Source organism: Mixophyes fleayi, chromosome 5 (genome assembly GCF_038048845.1).
Source record: "Mixophyes fleayi isolate aMixFle1 chromosome 5, aMixFle1.hap1, whole genome shotgun sequence".
Classification (NCBI taxonomy): Eukaryota; Metazoa; Chordata; class Amphibia; order Anura; family Limnodynastidae; genus Mixophyes; species Mixophyes fleayi.
This window is the reverse complement of record NC_134406.1, coordinates 80,626,148-80,643,914: the sequence shown is the minus strand read 5'-3', so window position 1 is coordinate 80,643,914 and position 17,767 is coordinate 80,626,148. Positions and strand designations below refer to the sequence as shown.

Here is a 17,767-nt window from a genome sequence, read left to right as displayed (position 1 = left end):
GCAAACCTTCATGATTGTCTTTTATTGTCTTCATGATTGTCTTTTAGCTCTACCCAAATGGCAGGGGGTTCTGTGTCTCCCGAACTTACTCAAGTACCAGGAAGCATGTATCCTCTCGCAGATCAGAGACTGGGCACTTCTGACCCACTGTAAGCCATGGGTCGATTTGCAACTGGCTCTATATCCCTCTTTCCCTATTGCGGATTTCATATGGCTTCCTGACTTGATGAGACCACATTCTCCTACTCTCTCATCCTCTACCCTAGATGTCTTCTCTTGTGCATATATTTGATGTTGGGGATCTCCACTCCGTTGTTCAACTGCAGGACAGCCATTGCCTTCCCTCAAAGGATTTTTATAAGTATCTATGATTGCAGCATTGAATCGCTGATCTTCTCTGTCACAAGTATGCTCTTGGCTTACCTCTGCTTGATATTTGCTAAATTGACTAGGGGCAATACTAGAGGGGGAATTACATTTTGGTGCCAACAGTTGCTTTGCCTCTACCTTATACCCAAGCATATGTCTCAGTGCAAATGGGAGACCTCAATATAACTCTCAATATCTCCCAAGTCCAATGGGACTCCATTTATTGTAACAATCATAAAATGTCTACATATGTCAATCATGCAGAAATGCTTTTGAAACTTCTATATAGGACTTACCTTACCCCAGCTCGCCTGCAAATGATATGGCCTACCCACTCAAAGTCTTGTTGGCGTAATTGTGATAATGTAGGTGACATCTTTCATGTGTTCTGGACATGTCCAGTTATTCAGCAGCTTTGGATAGAGGGTTTTGACCTAGCGGGGAAGCTACAGTCTCCTTAGCCCCGTCTCCACTTGTTGCCCTTTACCCGGACCAGCTTCCATGCCATCATATCTGGGTATATATCCTTATAGTTGCCAGAGCGGTGATTTGGAGAGGGGTTTTTCCAGTATTGGAAAAACCCTTCTCCTATCACTATACATAAAATATTTACAAATATACAATGTTGTTTTGAAATGGAGACATCTGGTGTCCCTTATTCCATGCCTGTCTCTTCCCCTATGGTTAAATGTATGGCCTGGCATGAGTTGTGAAGATTCTATGCTCCTGCGCTCTTCAAGTACTATTGACCCATCGCGTTCTAGCTCCTTCGCCTTGTCTCAAGACACTTAAGTGCATTTTTGTGATATAGTTTTGTATATGTTATATTTGGATTCCATGGATTCCTCATGAACTTGACTATTTGAACTTGACATTGTGAATTGTTATATCTGCCTCCCACTATGTACCTCCCCCATCCTTCCTTTATCTTTTTTTTTGTACCCCTTCCTTTTTACTATAAAATGTTCTAATAAGAATTAATAAGGAAAAAAGGATAATAACTATTTTTTGTCCTCATCACATAACATTGAAATAACTAAAATAAAGATTTAGTTTTATTTTCCTAGATTTTTAGAATGTTTTTTATCTTTCTGTAGTACATTTTTTTATAAACATTTTTCCATTAATTGAAGCTAGTTGGAAATATAACTGTGATATGAGATAACATACATACAGTTGTGGTCAACATTATCGGTATCATCATTAAAAGGAATGTAGTGAAACAGCTTAGGAATAAAGGGATAGGGATAAAACAATAACAATTTTAAGAAGCAATGGTAGGAAAAACTATAAATATTGTAAGATTGCCATGACACAGTTATTGGCACCCTTTGAGCAATTCAAATTAATTTGAAAAAAAGAGCTAGATTAAACTCAAGTGTCATAAATTAGAAAGTTACCTGTGATAACTTGTCAGTGCTCACATGACTTGACATAACCATTGAATTATAGCTTTAATGTTTAAAAAGAAAACTTTTTATTCCCTGCTCCTTTGTCAAAACATCAAGGGGGTAAACCGGCGATTTGAGCCCCCAAGTCGCCATATGTATTAAGTAGAGATTTTTAGTCTGATCTTGAAAATCTCTGTTCATCTCTCGTGATTTATGGCGATTTCAAACTCACCCGTGTTTAGCAAATTCGCCAGTGTTTAGCTCGAAATCACCATTTCCAAACCAATACTGATTTCTGATTGGTTGCAAGTTTTACATGCAAAACTCTGGTGATTTTAGGCTCACTAACATATTTTTTTAAAAAATGTGTGGGATGCCCTGTCCAAGCATTATTAACCCTAGCGCTGCCAGCCTACTGCTGGTTGCGCAAATATCGGGAAAAAAATTGTGTTGGGTCCCCCAATTTCCATGCAACCAGCACTAGGCAAACCAGCCACCAGGATGGGTGGCACTATAGCAGAGGAACACGCAGCAGGGGATCCTGCCATAATGACAACCAACCCCATTCTGTTTAGCACTGGGCAGGATTCCCTAGGGAGTGGGGTCCTCAAAAAACGTTTGGGCCCCCCTCTAGGAACGCCTAGCCCAGTGCACTAGGACTCTTCCTACACCCTTGGGGCGGTGGGTGTAGGGTAATATTAGCGACAAAAAAAGTTAAATAAATAAATAAAACACCATTTTTAGTTGTGGAACTACAACTCCAAGCCAGCCCGGGCTGCCATTAAGAATGTGGGCATGCTGGTGCTTGTAGAACTACAAACATTAGAATACCCATGGCAGCCAGGGCATGCTGACACTTGGACAGCCACAAGTACTAACATGCCCTGACACTCATGCCTTGCTGTGACCTGTAGTTCCACACAAAAAGTTAAATAAACCACCACTCCCTCATTCTAAACACATTACTTTAATTTAAAAAAACAAAGATAACAAACAAAACCCTCTTTATTACCACATTATTTTATTAAAAATAAAAAAGTCCCAAATACTCACCAATGGGAAGTCTTCCTCTCTTCCCAGGAGCTTGCAATCCAAATTGTCTAGTAAGCCATGTCCAAATATATTGTAATTCCAAATAAGGTCCATGAAGATGCCCAAAAATAATTTGTAAATCCACAAAATCCATGCTTTTGTATAAAACATTCAAAAAATGTTAATATTATACAGGCGACGAGACCTACGGCAGGCAGTGTAACAGCAATGTGTTTCATCCTCTCGCATCTAAAAAGCAGCAAGTTGTATCTGGCGATTTTGAAAGCAAACTCAGGCGTTTGCTAAATCGCGGCTCCATACATTTGGCTACTTATATAACTAGACTGGAAAAAAGTCAGGACCACGATTCGTAGCAATTTTGAGAACTGCGATTTTGAAAGAAATAGAACTCCGGCGATTTTACATCAAATCGCCGTTTAATACATTGGCGAGTTTAAACTCGCTCAAGAAAATCGCAAACAAAGGACCTCTAAAGGGTACAAGGCCATCTCCAAAGACCTTGGCACCCCAGTTTGAACAGTGCGCAATGTTAAGAGGTTAGTTACTCATGGCGCTGTGAAGTACCTCCCTGGATGTGGTGGAAAGAGGAAAATCGATGAGAGAACTCTTTGAAGGTTGGTATGAACTGTGTAAAAAATGCCACGTAAAACATCCAAAGAGCTGAAAGCTGACCTGGAACACTCTGGACTGATGATTAAACCCTTACCATGTGCCACACATTAAACCAAGGGCTATATGAAAGAAGGCCAATGAGGACCTCACTGCTGAAAAAAAGATAAAAAGGAATGACTGATCTTTTCCAAAACGTACCGAGACAAACCACAATCCTTCTGGGCAATAATTATTTGGACAGGCAAAAACAAAATAGAGCTCTTTGTCAATGTAGACCAGCAATTTGTTTATTGGCAACAAAATTAAGCTTTTAAGGAGGATAACACTCTACTATGGTTAAACATGGTGGAGGATCCATAATGTTGTGGGGCTGCTTTGCTGCCTCTGGTACTGGAGGCCTTGACTGTACCGAAGGAATTATGAAATCAGATTACCAAGTCATTTTGGAGAGAAATGTGCTGCCCAGTGTAACAAAACTAGGTTTAGCTTGAAGAACATGGGTCCTCCAGCACAATCAAGACCTAAAACACACATACAAAAGCACAAACGAAATGTTTGTGAAGGAAAAAATGGACGGTTTTAAACTGGCCAGCAATGAGTCCTGATCTCAATCCAATAGAAAATCTTTGGAGAGAGCTGACATCTGCCATTGAAAATAAGGAATCCTGCAAACATTCATGAGTTTCAAAAAATTGCAATGGAAAAGTGGTAGAAACTACCAGTAAACAGGTGCAAGAGCTTATAGATAGCTACAAGAAAAGATTGGAGGCAGTCATGGTGTGTAAGCAAATATTAAGGAAGGCTGCCTTTAATACTGTCCAAGTCATATTTTATATTTCGGCTTTGACATTGCTACATGTAATCTGGAAAAGAAAGTTTTCTGGGTTCATAACGTTGGACATCCAATTAAAATATTCTGATGATACGAAGTTGGTACATTTCTATTTATTTATGAAGATATTTACAGGTTATACAAAGATTCAAAGGTGCTAATAACGTGGACCAGAACTGTATACAGTATTAAAACAATCAAACATAACAATATGGAGTCAGGTACACAATAAGAAAACTCAACTAGAAGTTGTCAAGACCAAAACAATACTTTAAAACAATATTAAATGTAATAGTAATTAAGAAAAAGTGTAATAAATCTTTATAGCTATGCTGACAAATATCTTGGTTTAATTACCTATAATATGTTGACTGCATCTTTCATCTTTTAATAAAAATATAGTTCAAATATTGCATCCAATGCAAATGTCACCATATTCTAAGATCTTTCCCCCATAACACCTAATTTCTTGTGACACTTTAATTCCAAAACACTGGTTGGGAACGACAGCTTTAAAATTTACAGAGCTGTGTATGTAGGGATAAAAATGTGGAATGTGACTTCTTATGTGTGTTTTAAACCTGGAATAGTATTTCCATTTGTTTGTTGTTGTTTATTTTAACAAACGTTTGGAACATTCTATAAACCAATCCTTCTTACTGAAATGTGGCAAACGATAAATAATGAGGTTTGAGTAAATGGCACATATTAATACATAATTTCAAATTCAGTACATTGATGTGCTTTTTTTCCACGTTAATTACACATAGCTAAAATATCTACTCTCTTATTACAGGATGGGTTCTTTTTATGCCCCTGGATTGATAGGAATAAATGTCCTCAGGTTGCTGACATCTATGTACTTCCAATGCTGGGCAGTTATGAGCAGTAATGTTCCTCACGAACGTGTCTTCAAAGCATCTAAATCAAATAATTTCTATATGGGACTTCTTCTGCTCATTCTTTTCTTGAGTCTTTTGCCAGTGGCCTACACAATAATGTCTCTTCCACCATCATTTGACTGTGGACCATTCAGGTATGACATTAAAAATCCTAAGTATGTTCACAATAATATACTGCTTGAACTATAAATTTGATCTATAACACATTTATTTTCGAAACAAGAGTTATGTTTTGCTAAGTTAATTTAATAAATAATTACATACAAGTGGTAAGTTAAGCCCACTAGAACACAGATCATTCTGCCAAGCCCTTTCCTATTTTTTGCAATTAGACAATGAGGGTTCATCTACAGTGAGTAACTGGTACTCTAGGAATATATATTAGCTGTATTCCCTGACATATAAAGCTGCCCACATGGTGTAGATCCAGTATCATGACCCAAGTATCAAGCAAACTGAGCAGTGTCCTATTAGGCCACACATGTGGCTGACAAAATTGAAGTGATATGTTAGTTTGGCATTCATCACATGAGGCCAAACTAGTGTTGTCATTGACCTACCAGTTTATCTGGCAGTCCTGATTGACATCTTATGTGTCCCCTCTTAGGTGCTTATTTGGATTACTGGTTTGGTCTAAAGTGAACATAAATTAGCCATCCAAGTAACTGCATATATGGTCATTTTTGGATGTTTGTTTGCAGCCGCCAGTTTTCATTTTGTAATACATTTTCAGTACATTAGTAATACGTCTTTTTGAAATATCACACTTTGAGAATCGAGTGAAGCTCCAGATGGTGTATTTTAAGAATTTAATTCTGGTAAACAATAGCAGGTCATTGTGGATAATATTATTCACCCTTGATATAAAGATGCCACCCCCAGGTCTTAGATTTCCCCTTGTCTTAGACTGACTGGGTATTGAAGCTCAAACTGAAATTTTTTTGTGAAAGGCAAATGCATTCCAAACGAAAATATGTAAAGCACATTGGTGGACATTTAGAATTGGACAAAAGCTCAGTTTTCTAGAGTAAAATGCTCACCTCATCAGGTGGCGTATCTGTTTGCGGGTGCTTGACACCTGGAGCAACAATTCATGCTGATGCTGACAATGATAAAGTTGATAATGATTAATTGTGTCTCAAGTAAGCCACTGCATAAGCCTAATCATAATCATGATATACTTAAAGCAGATCTGGATGCTCTTTATATGTATCTTCATGTGGACGCGTTTACCTCTTTACTTTAAATTTTAAATTATGTGGAACTCAAAGTAAACACTTAAATGTGTTTTCTTGCAACACTCATTTTATGTATATGGATTGCAAATGTATCGAACTCTGAATGAGCCTCATTGTGTTAAATTATTGGATTTTTACAATATTGGTAAGTGGTAATTCATTACTATGTTTTTTCTGCATATGCAAAGCAATTTTTTTGTGCTTCTAGTGGGAAGAAGAGGATGTTTGATGTTATCCAGGAAACTATGCAGAGTGACTTCCCACCGTTCGTTGCCAAAATTCTCAGTTCAATAGCAAATCCTGGACTGATTATACCAGCTGTTCTTCTTATGATGTAAGTTATTGTTTTGTTTATAAGGATAATTATGATCAATCATTTTTCTTTCCATGAAATGATCTACATATGAATAGTGTGCTTGTCTTCAATAGAGGTCACCCTATTCACACCATAAAACATCTTGATTTGCAAGGGCCTAGACGGTAAACCCACACTGAAGTGTATGCCTCAGGAGATGCCTTTGCAAACTAGAGTGCACCTTGGTTGTGCAGGAAGCCAGAAAACTCTTTACAGGTGTACTGTAGAAGAGTGTAAACATCATATCAAAGTCCAAGCTTCTACCACTTTAGTGCCACCACTTTCAGTCAAATAAAGTTTTCCATTGAAGTGCAAAAGACACTCCATTAAAAATGCAGTTTGATACACGAAATCTGCTAGCTCTGAGCTGAGGCACAATTCAAGTTGTATTTTGGAGTGGAAATTAGTGTGTGTTCCTCTGCATTGCATTTAACAACCTTAAAAATTAGGCATCTCTACCCCTTTATTCATTACAATAAACTCAATAGGAAAAGCAAATCTCATTTCTGCATTGCTCCACCAAATAAAGTGCACCAGAGGGCCTACTCCGTACTTCACTAAGAATGCCTCACTCCACACAATTCTTCCCCTCTCCCTTTGCTGCCCCTCCAGAAATATTGCACTGGAAATCTAGGAGCACTTGAGCAAATCGAGACTCACAAAGGGCTTTTGTTTTGCAGACAGGCCCGGCGCTCTCATTAGGCAAGGTTAGGCACTTGCCTAGGGCGCCGGGCTCTGGAGGGCGCCACAAATTAAAAATTTCTTTAAAAAACTGTGCGGCGACCGCTGACCATACCTTTCACGGCCGCCGCACAGCTTCAGATACATCCACAGGGAGGGGGGAGGGACTATTGATCATCACCACCGCCACCTCTCTGCTCCGTCTCCTCCCCTCCACTCACTGACTGTCAGGCCGTGACATCATCATCACGGCCCGACAGTGTCAGTGAGTGGAGGGGAGCAGAGGGAGCAGAGAGGAGGCAAGTTAAGGTAAGAAAAGACGGGAGGGGGGGGCGCCGATTTTGAAAATGGGGCGGGGGGCGCCGATTTTGAAAATGTGCCTAGGGCGCCAAGGACCCTAGCACTGGCCCTGTTTGCAGAGCAGACTTTTTCTGCTTCAAAAAACCCAATGACAGATTACTTTCCATTATTGAATATTTTTAAAGTGAGTAATCTGTGACAAGTGGATGGAGCTTGTAACTTGAGAATTTACTAATCATATAAGACTTAAGCTAGCAACAATATCCTGCCAAAAAATGAACATATAACTAAAACAAGCAGCAATCCCAACAACATAAACGTAATAAATATAACAGATAAAACAGGAAATTTGCAACATGAATGAGCCTATACCAAAGGGAATAATTACTATTGAAAACTCATGGAATTAAAATAATTGGCAATCATTCAAAGGTGTGTTCTCATTTTTTAGTGTCTTCATATATTACATTTCTACACACATCCCTGCAGATTTTACTAAATACATTACTGCATAACAACATTTATGGGTTGCGTCTGTGTTTGACATTGGTGGCTTTATATCACCACATAGAGTTGTGTATTCTCATTAGGGATGTTCACTGACCCCCGTGTTTTGGTTTTGGTTTTGGTAAAACCACCCTCACGTGTATTTGGTTTTGGTTTTAGATCTGTTTATTTTTTAAATGCTAAAACTAGAATCACACAATTTGGCTTTTTTTTTTGTTCCTACATTATTATTAACCTCAATAACATTAATTTCCAGTCAGTTCCAGTCAATTTTTGTCAAGTGACAAGAACACTGCTACCCCTTCCTATTTCTGTGTGAGCAATGGCACTGAGCAATGTCACTGGAGAATGGAGAGTGACAAGAACACTGCGACCCCTGTTTCTGTGTGAGCAATTGCGCTGGATCTCACAGGGAGGGAGGTACTTATGGAATCCAAAACCCGCGAGATCCAACAACCAATGATGACTTTTTACCTCAGTTTAGATCCGAGGAAGTGCGAAAGTACCGAGCTGGCTCAGCTCGGTACTTGGATTGGTGATGTTCGCAGGGGTTTGATTTTCAAAAAACCGAGCCTGAGCACCTCTAATTCTCATTGACCTTTCATATAGCAATTATGTTCAGTGCGAAGAACACAATACAGCTAAGTGATGAGTAGGGAAAATAAAAATAAACAAGTCTGATTACATAGATGCATGACTGAAATGCACAAATAGAAGCCAGTAAGGTAAGGCATGTTAGGGTACGGCATGTACAAAAATAATAGATGAGAGAAAATCGGAAGGTAGAAATCTCTTTTAAAACCAGTTTACATATATGGCGTTAACAGTTTTTCAACATAGGCTGCTTGCCCCTTCCACAGTGCATTCCTAAAAATATGATCACTGGCTAGACTAGTCATAATTATTCTGGATGGTACTGTTGACCATAGGAGCCAACTTTTTCAAATGTCTAAGGGTGCTTACATTACATCCCCCATATATGACTAAAATGCCATGCATAGATGCTTGTGGCAGGGGCAGCACAAATATTAGGGACGGAGGGGGGCGCACAAGCACCCACAGAGCTGACTCCTAGGCTGATGGCCTACAGTTTCCTAGTTAGGATTCTAAAGCAAATTATATATATATTGATATAGTATATTAGGTTTTGTAATCTTTGATTAATATCTTCTTTCCTTGTAATATATTAAAAGTGACCACTTTTAAAAAAAATATTACTTTGCTGTAGTAAAGCTACTATAAGTTTTCAATTTCACAGCAATTGTCCTTAAAGTATGGCAATTGCTTACAGTTGTTATCAGACTAGATGCTGTTTTTAAAAGTATAATGGAAGCGTATTGTGGACATTAACAAAATAATAAGATTAAAACATGATTTATAGTTGAATTGTTACACATTTATTGTGCCAAAACAGATCCTCGGTATTCACCTTATATGGCATGGTAATCTATCCTTTGTGTAGTCTATCCTTTGTGTTCCTACTCACAGCTTAAAGGGTAACTCCACTCCAAAATAATGTAATCAAATTAAAACCAATGGGCTGGATACTACACTGTATTGCAATAAATTCTAATACTTAAAATAGATCTTCTGCCTCGAATTGCCTCTTGAAAAATAAAGGAATGCACTGTTACTGCTGTTTGACAGCTAGGTTTTTAAACACTGACCTTCCTTAGCAGCATTTGTAACTATGGAAGCAATTCATGCAGTTCATAGTGTGTTTTTATCATTGCAGATGTTGCTAAGGAAGGTCAATTATTCACAACCATAAACCAAAGATATATGCAACAGTATATTCTAAAGTAATCAAAAGGCCACTTCTATCAGATATTTTATTTCAGGTATTAGGAGTTACACCAATGAGTTGCAGTAGTCTGTATAGCGCCATCATTTTGAGTAATGTTACCTTTTAAGTTAAGATGAAACCCTTAGGATAAATTTAGACCTAGACCTGATCTAGAGCAGTGACTCTCATCCCTTATCTTTTTAGCTATGGCCCCAAGTGTGCAATTTTTCTATAATGACAAAACAGGTAGTTCCCAGTAATTTTTCTATAATGCCAAAACAGGTAGTTCCCAGTAAAATGGATTTCATATCTCACAATCAGGGACCTCAAAAACATATTCTGGGACTACATTTGGGGTTGCTCACCTCTGATCTAATGGATAAACTACAACAATGGAACAATCAAACTATCATATTATTATTATTATAATTATCATCATCATCTATTTATATAGTGCCACTAATTCTGCAGCGCTGTACAGAGAACACACTCATATTAGTCCCTGCCCCATTGGAGTTTACAGTCTAAATTTCCTAACATACACATACAAACACACAGACAGAAAGAGAGACTAGGGTCAATTTAATAGCAGCCAATTAACCTACCAGTAGGTTTTTGGAGTGTGGGAGGAAACCCACTCAAACATAGGGAAAGTATACAAACTCCACACAGATAAGGCCATGGTCGGCAATCAAACTCATGGCCCCAGTGTTGTGAGGCAGAAGTGCTAACCACTAAGCCACCATGCTGCCCATATTTCCATATTTTATAATTTTCATTATTTCATAATTATTATTTTGACTTGTAAGGTGCCAAATTGTTTTGTACCAGACAGTGAGGAAAACAGAACATACATAAAATTGGTACATATAAGGTAAAGCAGAAGTGAAAATAAAGAATTGGTAGGGCTTCGTTCATGAAATAGTTTACAATTTAGTTATGAGAGAGTTTACAATCACTTTGGCTATTTCACTGTGTGCAAAAATAAATAAAAAATGTGCAAAATAAATCAAGGCTATTGCAAACAGATCTACATCCATACTTACGTTCCACTGGGAAGCATTATTTTTGCTCCAGTTAACGTCCAATAATCACTATAACACATAATGTATATTTATGAACACAATGTTCTGTTTATTAATGTGCTGTTAACCTCGCTGTACAATGTTTCTTCCAGATTAGCAATTTATTACCTCAATGCTGTTTCAAAAGCTTATCAACAAGCAAACATAGATTTGAAGAAGAAAATGCAGATGGTAAGCTTTCATTTTATTAACTAGTAGAAACCTAATTCAAAACGTGAGACGTTTATTCTACTTCAACATGGAGAATGAAAGCAATTTGAAAAGGCAAAAAAATCTGCTTTAGATTTTTTTCTCCAATTGGGAAATTAGTCAAGCAGTTGTTATTTTATGGTACATTACCCAGGTCTGCCAAAGTCAATTATGTTAAAATATTTAGCATGTACCTAATTTAGATGTAATAGATTTTCACATGAAGTTAATAAGAAAAGATCTTAACATCTACTAGTCATGGAGCTGAGCCATAATACAGTTATCTTTATAGTGACATGGAGATTTTACTGTGTTTTCCTTGCCCAGCAAAGGGAAGAAGAGAAAAATAAACGGAATAACAACACTCAGACTAATTCCATTATGAGAGACCTGGAAGAACTACTGCCTCCTAATGTAAGGAATGCACTCAGGCTTCAGACTGCTGAAACAGGTATGAAAACATAAGCATTCATTTTGTTTAACTTCATTATTATAGTAGGTTGGTTTTTGGTTGGTGAGTTGGGGTTTGAGGAAGTTAGAAAAGGGCAGTGGCTCATAAGATGATTACTTCATGGGGGAATCCACCAGCCTATCATCATATGCTAAGAGTTTGGGAAATCTTTCGTTTATTTGGTTTTCACATATAATAAATCCAATTAAGCTTGCGAGCAGGGTCTTCTTACCTCATTGCCTCATTGTATTACCCAGTATTGTATACTATAATGTTTGTCCCCAATTGTAAAGCACTATGGAATTTGCTGGCGCAAATTCAATAACTAAATGTTATTGATGATGATGTTGATGGTGATGGTGATGATGATGATGGATGATGAATTTATCGTTTAAGAAAAATGTTCATTCTTCTTCAAAGGAAAGTTAATTAGACCAGTTAAAATAATTGACACATATGTCTGTTATAGTGGAGCACATGTGTTGCAAACTAAAGCCAATAACAGTAACAGCTAACACCCCAAAATGTCTATTGTATAGCATATAGTTATGTTTAACCATAGCTATCATATGATCATTCTGAATGAAATAGAAATCCCAGAATCTGGAATACAAATTCAAATACAAACACAATTGTTGTTTAATAATATCCATCTGAAGCTTTACATGTTCTTGTGTATATGGCTAATAGCTGGTTTGCACATCCTTCAGAAGTTTTGGTTAACGCTTGCATTACACCACTTTACATAATAATCGTTTGCAATTTGGTATATAAGAACCACAAACATATTTTTACTCTTCCTATGGCTGGGCACTCTGTACCACAATTAATGTCCCTTTTCTATTTCCTAAGAGAGTCAGTCTAACCCTGCACAGAGAAACATAATGCCAGGTTCCGGAGCAACCTCACCAAGCAACAATGCACCACGCTTTATAAGAAGAGAAGGTTCAGTAATGCCAACGCCGCATATTGCCGTCACAAGTCCACCTGTGCCAAGACCCATGGGGCCACATATGGGAGGATCGCCACGCTTCCCTCACCCACACCCAAGACATTAAAATGACTGGTACTCATAAAGAAACCTTAATCTTTTTGTCTTCCATTGATATTTTTAAACAGGTTTATTTGTTAGGTAATTACATTGTGTCCAGCTTCAGTCTTATATGTAGAGCACAATATTCTCTTTCAGAAGCTCAGGGTTATACACATGTACAGATCTTGAAATTATATAGGTTTTGGTACATAAGGTAAGTGTAATGATTAAGGGCATTATTATTATTAAACATTCATTAACATTGCTGAAAGTAAAATAACATGAAGAGGAGTTTCCCAAATAGTGCAGTATCTCCGGGTATTAAGTTAAATCAATATAATTTTTTTTACAAACAATAATATGGATGTCAGCCTTAATGTTTTTTTCTCGTCAGAGAAACTGCATATTATGTTCCACATTACGCCATCACTTTTTGTGGGAAGAGTATATAAAATCAAGTTCTTAGTTGTTTTTGAAGTTACAGTTAGTACTCTCCCACTCTCCTTTCACTGTTATCCCTGTTGTCCCGGTGGAATATTTGCTAATTCAGCTCTGAGTGAACCTGTGTAAAGGGAGAGATAACTAGTTGCATCCATTGGTTAAGTCAATACAGTTATGAATCCATTTCAGACAAGGTGTACCTACCCGATACAAAGCCGTAACAGACTTTTTCAGGTGATCACCTTGTTAGCACCAAACATAAATACTAATCAGCCTGCATAATAAGAGCAGTTGATTAAATCTACTCAATGTAGAGATAAAACAGTCAAGGGCTATATAGCGGAGGTGAATTTCCAATGGTGGATATACTGACACTTATCTTATCAACACCAAAATAATGACAGGGTAAATATAAAAAAAAACCTATATATATATATATATATATATATATATATATATATACATATACGTATATATAAAGAAAAAAGAGAGAACATAGCACCTGGTGTAGTATTTCGTGAAATAATCCCAGAAAATAAAGATATTGTCTGTGCGTAGAGGAGCTTGAATAGTGTCTCATTATTATGGTCCCACACCTCCACTCAGGTGTCTTCCACGGCTCCAAGAATCATATGGAGAGATATGGAAACCAATAATTGTGTAATACTGTTTATTTACAAATAGCCGTTAACACCCAACACACCCGGTGAATGTGCCTAAGTGTACCAGATAGGAATAGGCGTATCTGTATATATCCTGGATCTCACAATGCATCTCTGTATTCTTGATGCTTCAAACAGGAAAAATAAACCATATAGTGTAGTATTTTGGTTCAAAAACAAACTGTAATCCAAGCAACAGTTAATGAACTCACAAAAAAATAAAAATCATAGGCTTATCTGAGATCATCCAAAGGCTGTGTCCTCTCATTGTTGACAATCACAATTGTGACCAGGTATGGGACAATAATACTGATACACTATTCAAGTTCTTTCATTTGGTACACACAGACATGAAATACTACACCATCAGGCGCCTTGTGTTCTCACTTTTTTCTTTGTAGATATATTCCTGGACCTACCATCTGGTTCATTGCAACATGGCTGTTACTTGTAATTAAGAGATTGTTTGAAAGTGGCTTGATACAAGAGTATTCTATAAGACTGGTTCTTGAGATAAGCGCCATTATATATATATATATATATATATATATATATATATATATATATATATATACTAAATAAATAAATATATATACTAAATAAGCAATATGGAAGTAATTACAAACTCTTTCAGTAAAATACATTTATAGTATGCGCTGAAATCAAACTTAGAAAAAACAAAATTGCTGAAGAATAATGCTCTTTGCTCAGAATATATGTTATTCAACATTTAGAGTAAAGCATATACAAATTGGATTTGCCTTTAATCTTGTTGCACCCAAGCTTTACCCAGAACAAATGAAATTACAGTCTTGGGGCTGAGTTGGATTGCAAGAGATATGAAGCATGTAGCGCCTAGATTTATAATACAGCTGAGGTATATGTATGTTGCCTATCAACAAAAAATAGACTAAAACGAAGTTGTACTAAAAATAAATAGACGTAAATAGACTAAGAATGAGTACCAATCGAATCAGTGATTAAATAATCTGCACTAAAAAGAATGCTGGCAGTTATGATGCTGGCATGCTGAGTTTATTTATAAATGCAACAATGGTTATTATTCTAAGTATCATTACAATAATACAAATTGTTCATTTCTATGTATTTACTTTTACAGATCATAAAATACAAGCTCTATATGTAGTAATTGTTCAATACATTCTGGCAGCTTTTCAAATTCAATTACAGCCCATCTGTTGTAATGTATTTTGTCTACAAATTGATTATCTGTATCCATACCAGAGATCACAGAAAAATATGTAACATTGGAAATAACGTCATTTGTTTCATTAAAGACCTGTTGTTTTCAGTGAGTACTTGTGTCCCTAATCTTTTGTTTTTTCAGAAAGCTAAATGAATAAAACTTAATGCAACACTCTAAGGGGAAGATTTACTAAAGTGCGGTTTAGCATTGACTTATTAATTATGAGTGCAATATTAATTAATTAGGCAGCCAATATTAATGTATTATTTTAAAAAGGAGCTAATATAAATTTATTATTTTATAATGGGGCAATATCAGCTATCAGCTATAGTTCAAATTTACCACAAATGGGACTTATCTTCATGTAAATAATAATAAATGTTTCACTTGCAAATTTTTGACAGAATTGTTATATCTCTTTCAATATATTTATTATTCTCTCAACGAAATCCTAACCATAGTATGCCAAAGGCAAAACTTTCTTTATATATTATTCTTTCATCCAGAGTATAATAAATCTTCATTACAGCATTCAGGGGTGGATGCATAATCTTTATCTTGATACCCTCCCAAACAGAAACCTTTGTCACAGTAGTCCCAAAAATGAGTGGCACCTACTTGTGCATGAAGAGGCGTGACGGCGGAGGGAAGGGATATTCTGACATAGGTCAAGTACAATAAGGATGTGTTTGTGGAACTGACACAGACCTGAACACAGACGTAGATACACTTTTTGCAGCAGAAGAGGCTGGCACTATTTCCCTCTGATGATAATGATTACCAGCAATAGCTAACCGCTTCTGATTGGCTCATTGTGATTTCGCCTGGGTGTTTTCTTCATTGATCATGCATATATTTTACATGTGTCTACAAAAAAAAATGTAGCTTCATGTGTACGTTACTTTTTTTTCGTTTTTAAGATGTAGATTATGGCCGATTTGTACACAACTTCACTCCAGGCGTTTTTTCTTGACTAACAACACCATTAAGGTTTTATCAAAAGCAAAAAAAAATTGTTGCTCAGGTTGCACACAAAGTATTTTGTCATTCATAAAATCACATGAAGTTTTTTTTCCATTTTTTGAATTTTCTAACATTATTTTGTATTGGGAGTCTATTGTCAAAGGATTTATTGTAATTGCTTAAAGGAGTATTTGTTAAAACAACTGTCACACACAAACACTTATGTTTTATGTAAATGGGTAGAATATAAAACATAATTCTTGTGGTCTGATTTTTGACGTAAGAAGAATTAAGTGGAGACCTACTAAATATACCTGGCACACAGCTGGCAGAGTACCACAAGAGTGCCCATGCTGCACATAAGGGAAAGCCTTCTGCAGAACAGGAAGGAAGCTTAGATAATATGCATGGTGAAGGACAGTCATGTTTACCAGAAGGTGTCTTAAGAGTTGTACAATAATTAATTCACTTTTCATGTCTTCACCTTCCACTGTCTCTCCTCAATTCAACAGAACCCCACCATCGGTAGCCACAAAAGAATTCCAATACGACTGCTGTAATATTGGTGGCTGATAATGTTTCTGACTTACAGTATCTACAGCTGTTATTCGGCTACCATATGTATCAATTATTCCCCACATCTCTTAGATTGCAATTTTACTTGGACAGGGACATCTTAACCTTCTGCTTTATGTCATTGGATGTAATTTGTTTGGATGATGATCCCATCAATGTACAGTGATGTGTAATATGTTGACACATTATAAACCAAGGATAGTAATCCACAGGGAAGGCATCTGCACAAACGCAGAGGAAAAAGATTCTTCATCATAAGAAGCTGCAGAGTGCAGCTTTGGGGAGGTTTTGTTTACTTAAACCTCACTCGCAGTAGCTACTTCATCTGGAAATAGGACTGTTTTGTAGGAAAAGACAGCACCACAGAACTGGCAAACCAAAATTTTAGTCTCATAGGCAAAATCAGTTGTGTTTGGTGCAATTGTGTTATTTTATATCATCTACATATTGAGACAGACAGTGGTGATGTGGGCAAGGAATAGGAGACCTTTCTGGAACTTCAACTTTGTCACACAGATGTGAGTCTGTTGTCAGCACAGTTGCTTCTGTGCCTAGTGACTCATAAGTTGATGAAACAGGCATAGGCATTAGCAATGCAGACAACATTCCTATTAGCCCTGGCACTGTCTCTGGTGTTGGTAAAGTGGATAAAGCTCTGGTCCCCTGACATTAACTCCTCAGCATGTACAGATGCATGTAGTTCTCAGGCCGACTTGCTCCAAAGTGTGAGCATGGAGTATCCAGGCACCACCTACTACCTCATGGCAGGGCAATTGGTCTTTGATATTACCTCATCTGCAATGACCCATTGCATCAGGAAGCCCCCTAGAAATGAGTGGCCCTCTGGTACATTTGCACAGGATGCACTCAACCATACTATTGAGTCCTGAGAGAGGGTGATGACTTTACTATTGTATTGGAACCTCCCTTACTTCGTCAATCACATTTTTGTTTCTTCATTCTTTTTTGAACGATTGAGTGTGTGGCTTCAATAGCATTCCTTACAGCTACAATTTTACCCCTGCTAATCTCATCTCTTCCTATCCCTATCAGTCAATATGTCATCACTATTACTATTACACAACAATGACTTCTCACCAGAAACACAAGGACTAATGTTAAGGCTAGCTGATC

At 37.1% G+C, this 17,767-nt stretch overlaps 1 protein-coding gene across 1 annotated transcript in view; it reads left to right on the top strand.

Annotated features, from left to right (window-relative positions):
• Positions 1 to 13,628, top strand: part of LOC142159454 (transmembrane channel-like protein 2) — a 165,312-nt gene extending 151,684 nt beyond the window's left edge. The window contains exons 20-24 of the mRNA XM_075214356.1: positions 5,054 to 5,293; positions 6,606 to 6,731; positions 11,204 to 11,282; positions 11,628 to 11,751; positions 12,604 to 13,628. Coding sequence (XP_075070457.1) covers positions 5,054 to 5,293; positions 6,606 to 6,731; positions 11,204 to 11,282; positions 11,628 to 11,751; positions 12,604 to 12,809 — 775 coding nt within the window. The 3' untranslated portion in view covers positions 12,810 to 13,628. The remainder of the gene's footprint in view (positions 1 to 5,053; positions 5,294 to 6,605; positions 6,732 to 11,203; positions 11,283 to 11,627; positions 11,752 to 12,603) is intronic.
• Positions 13,629 to 17,767: the final 4,139 nt, after the last annotated feature.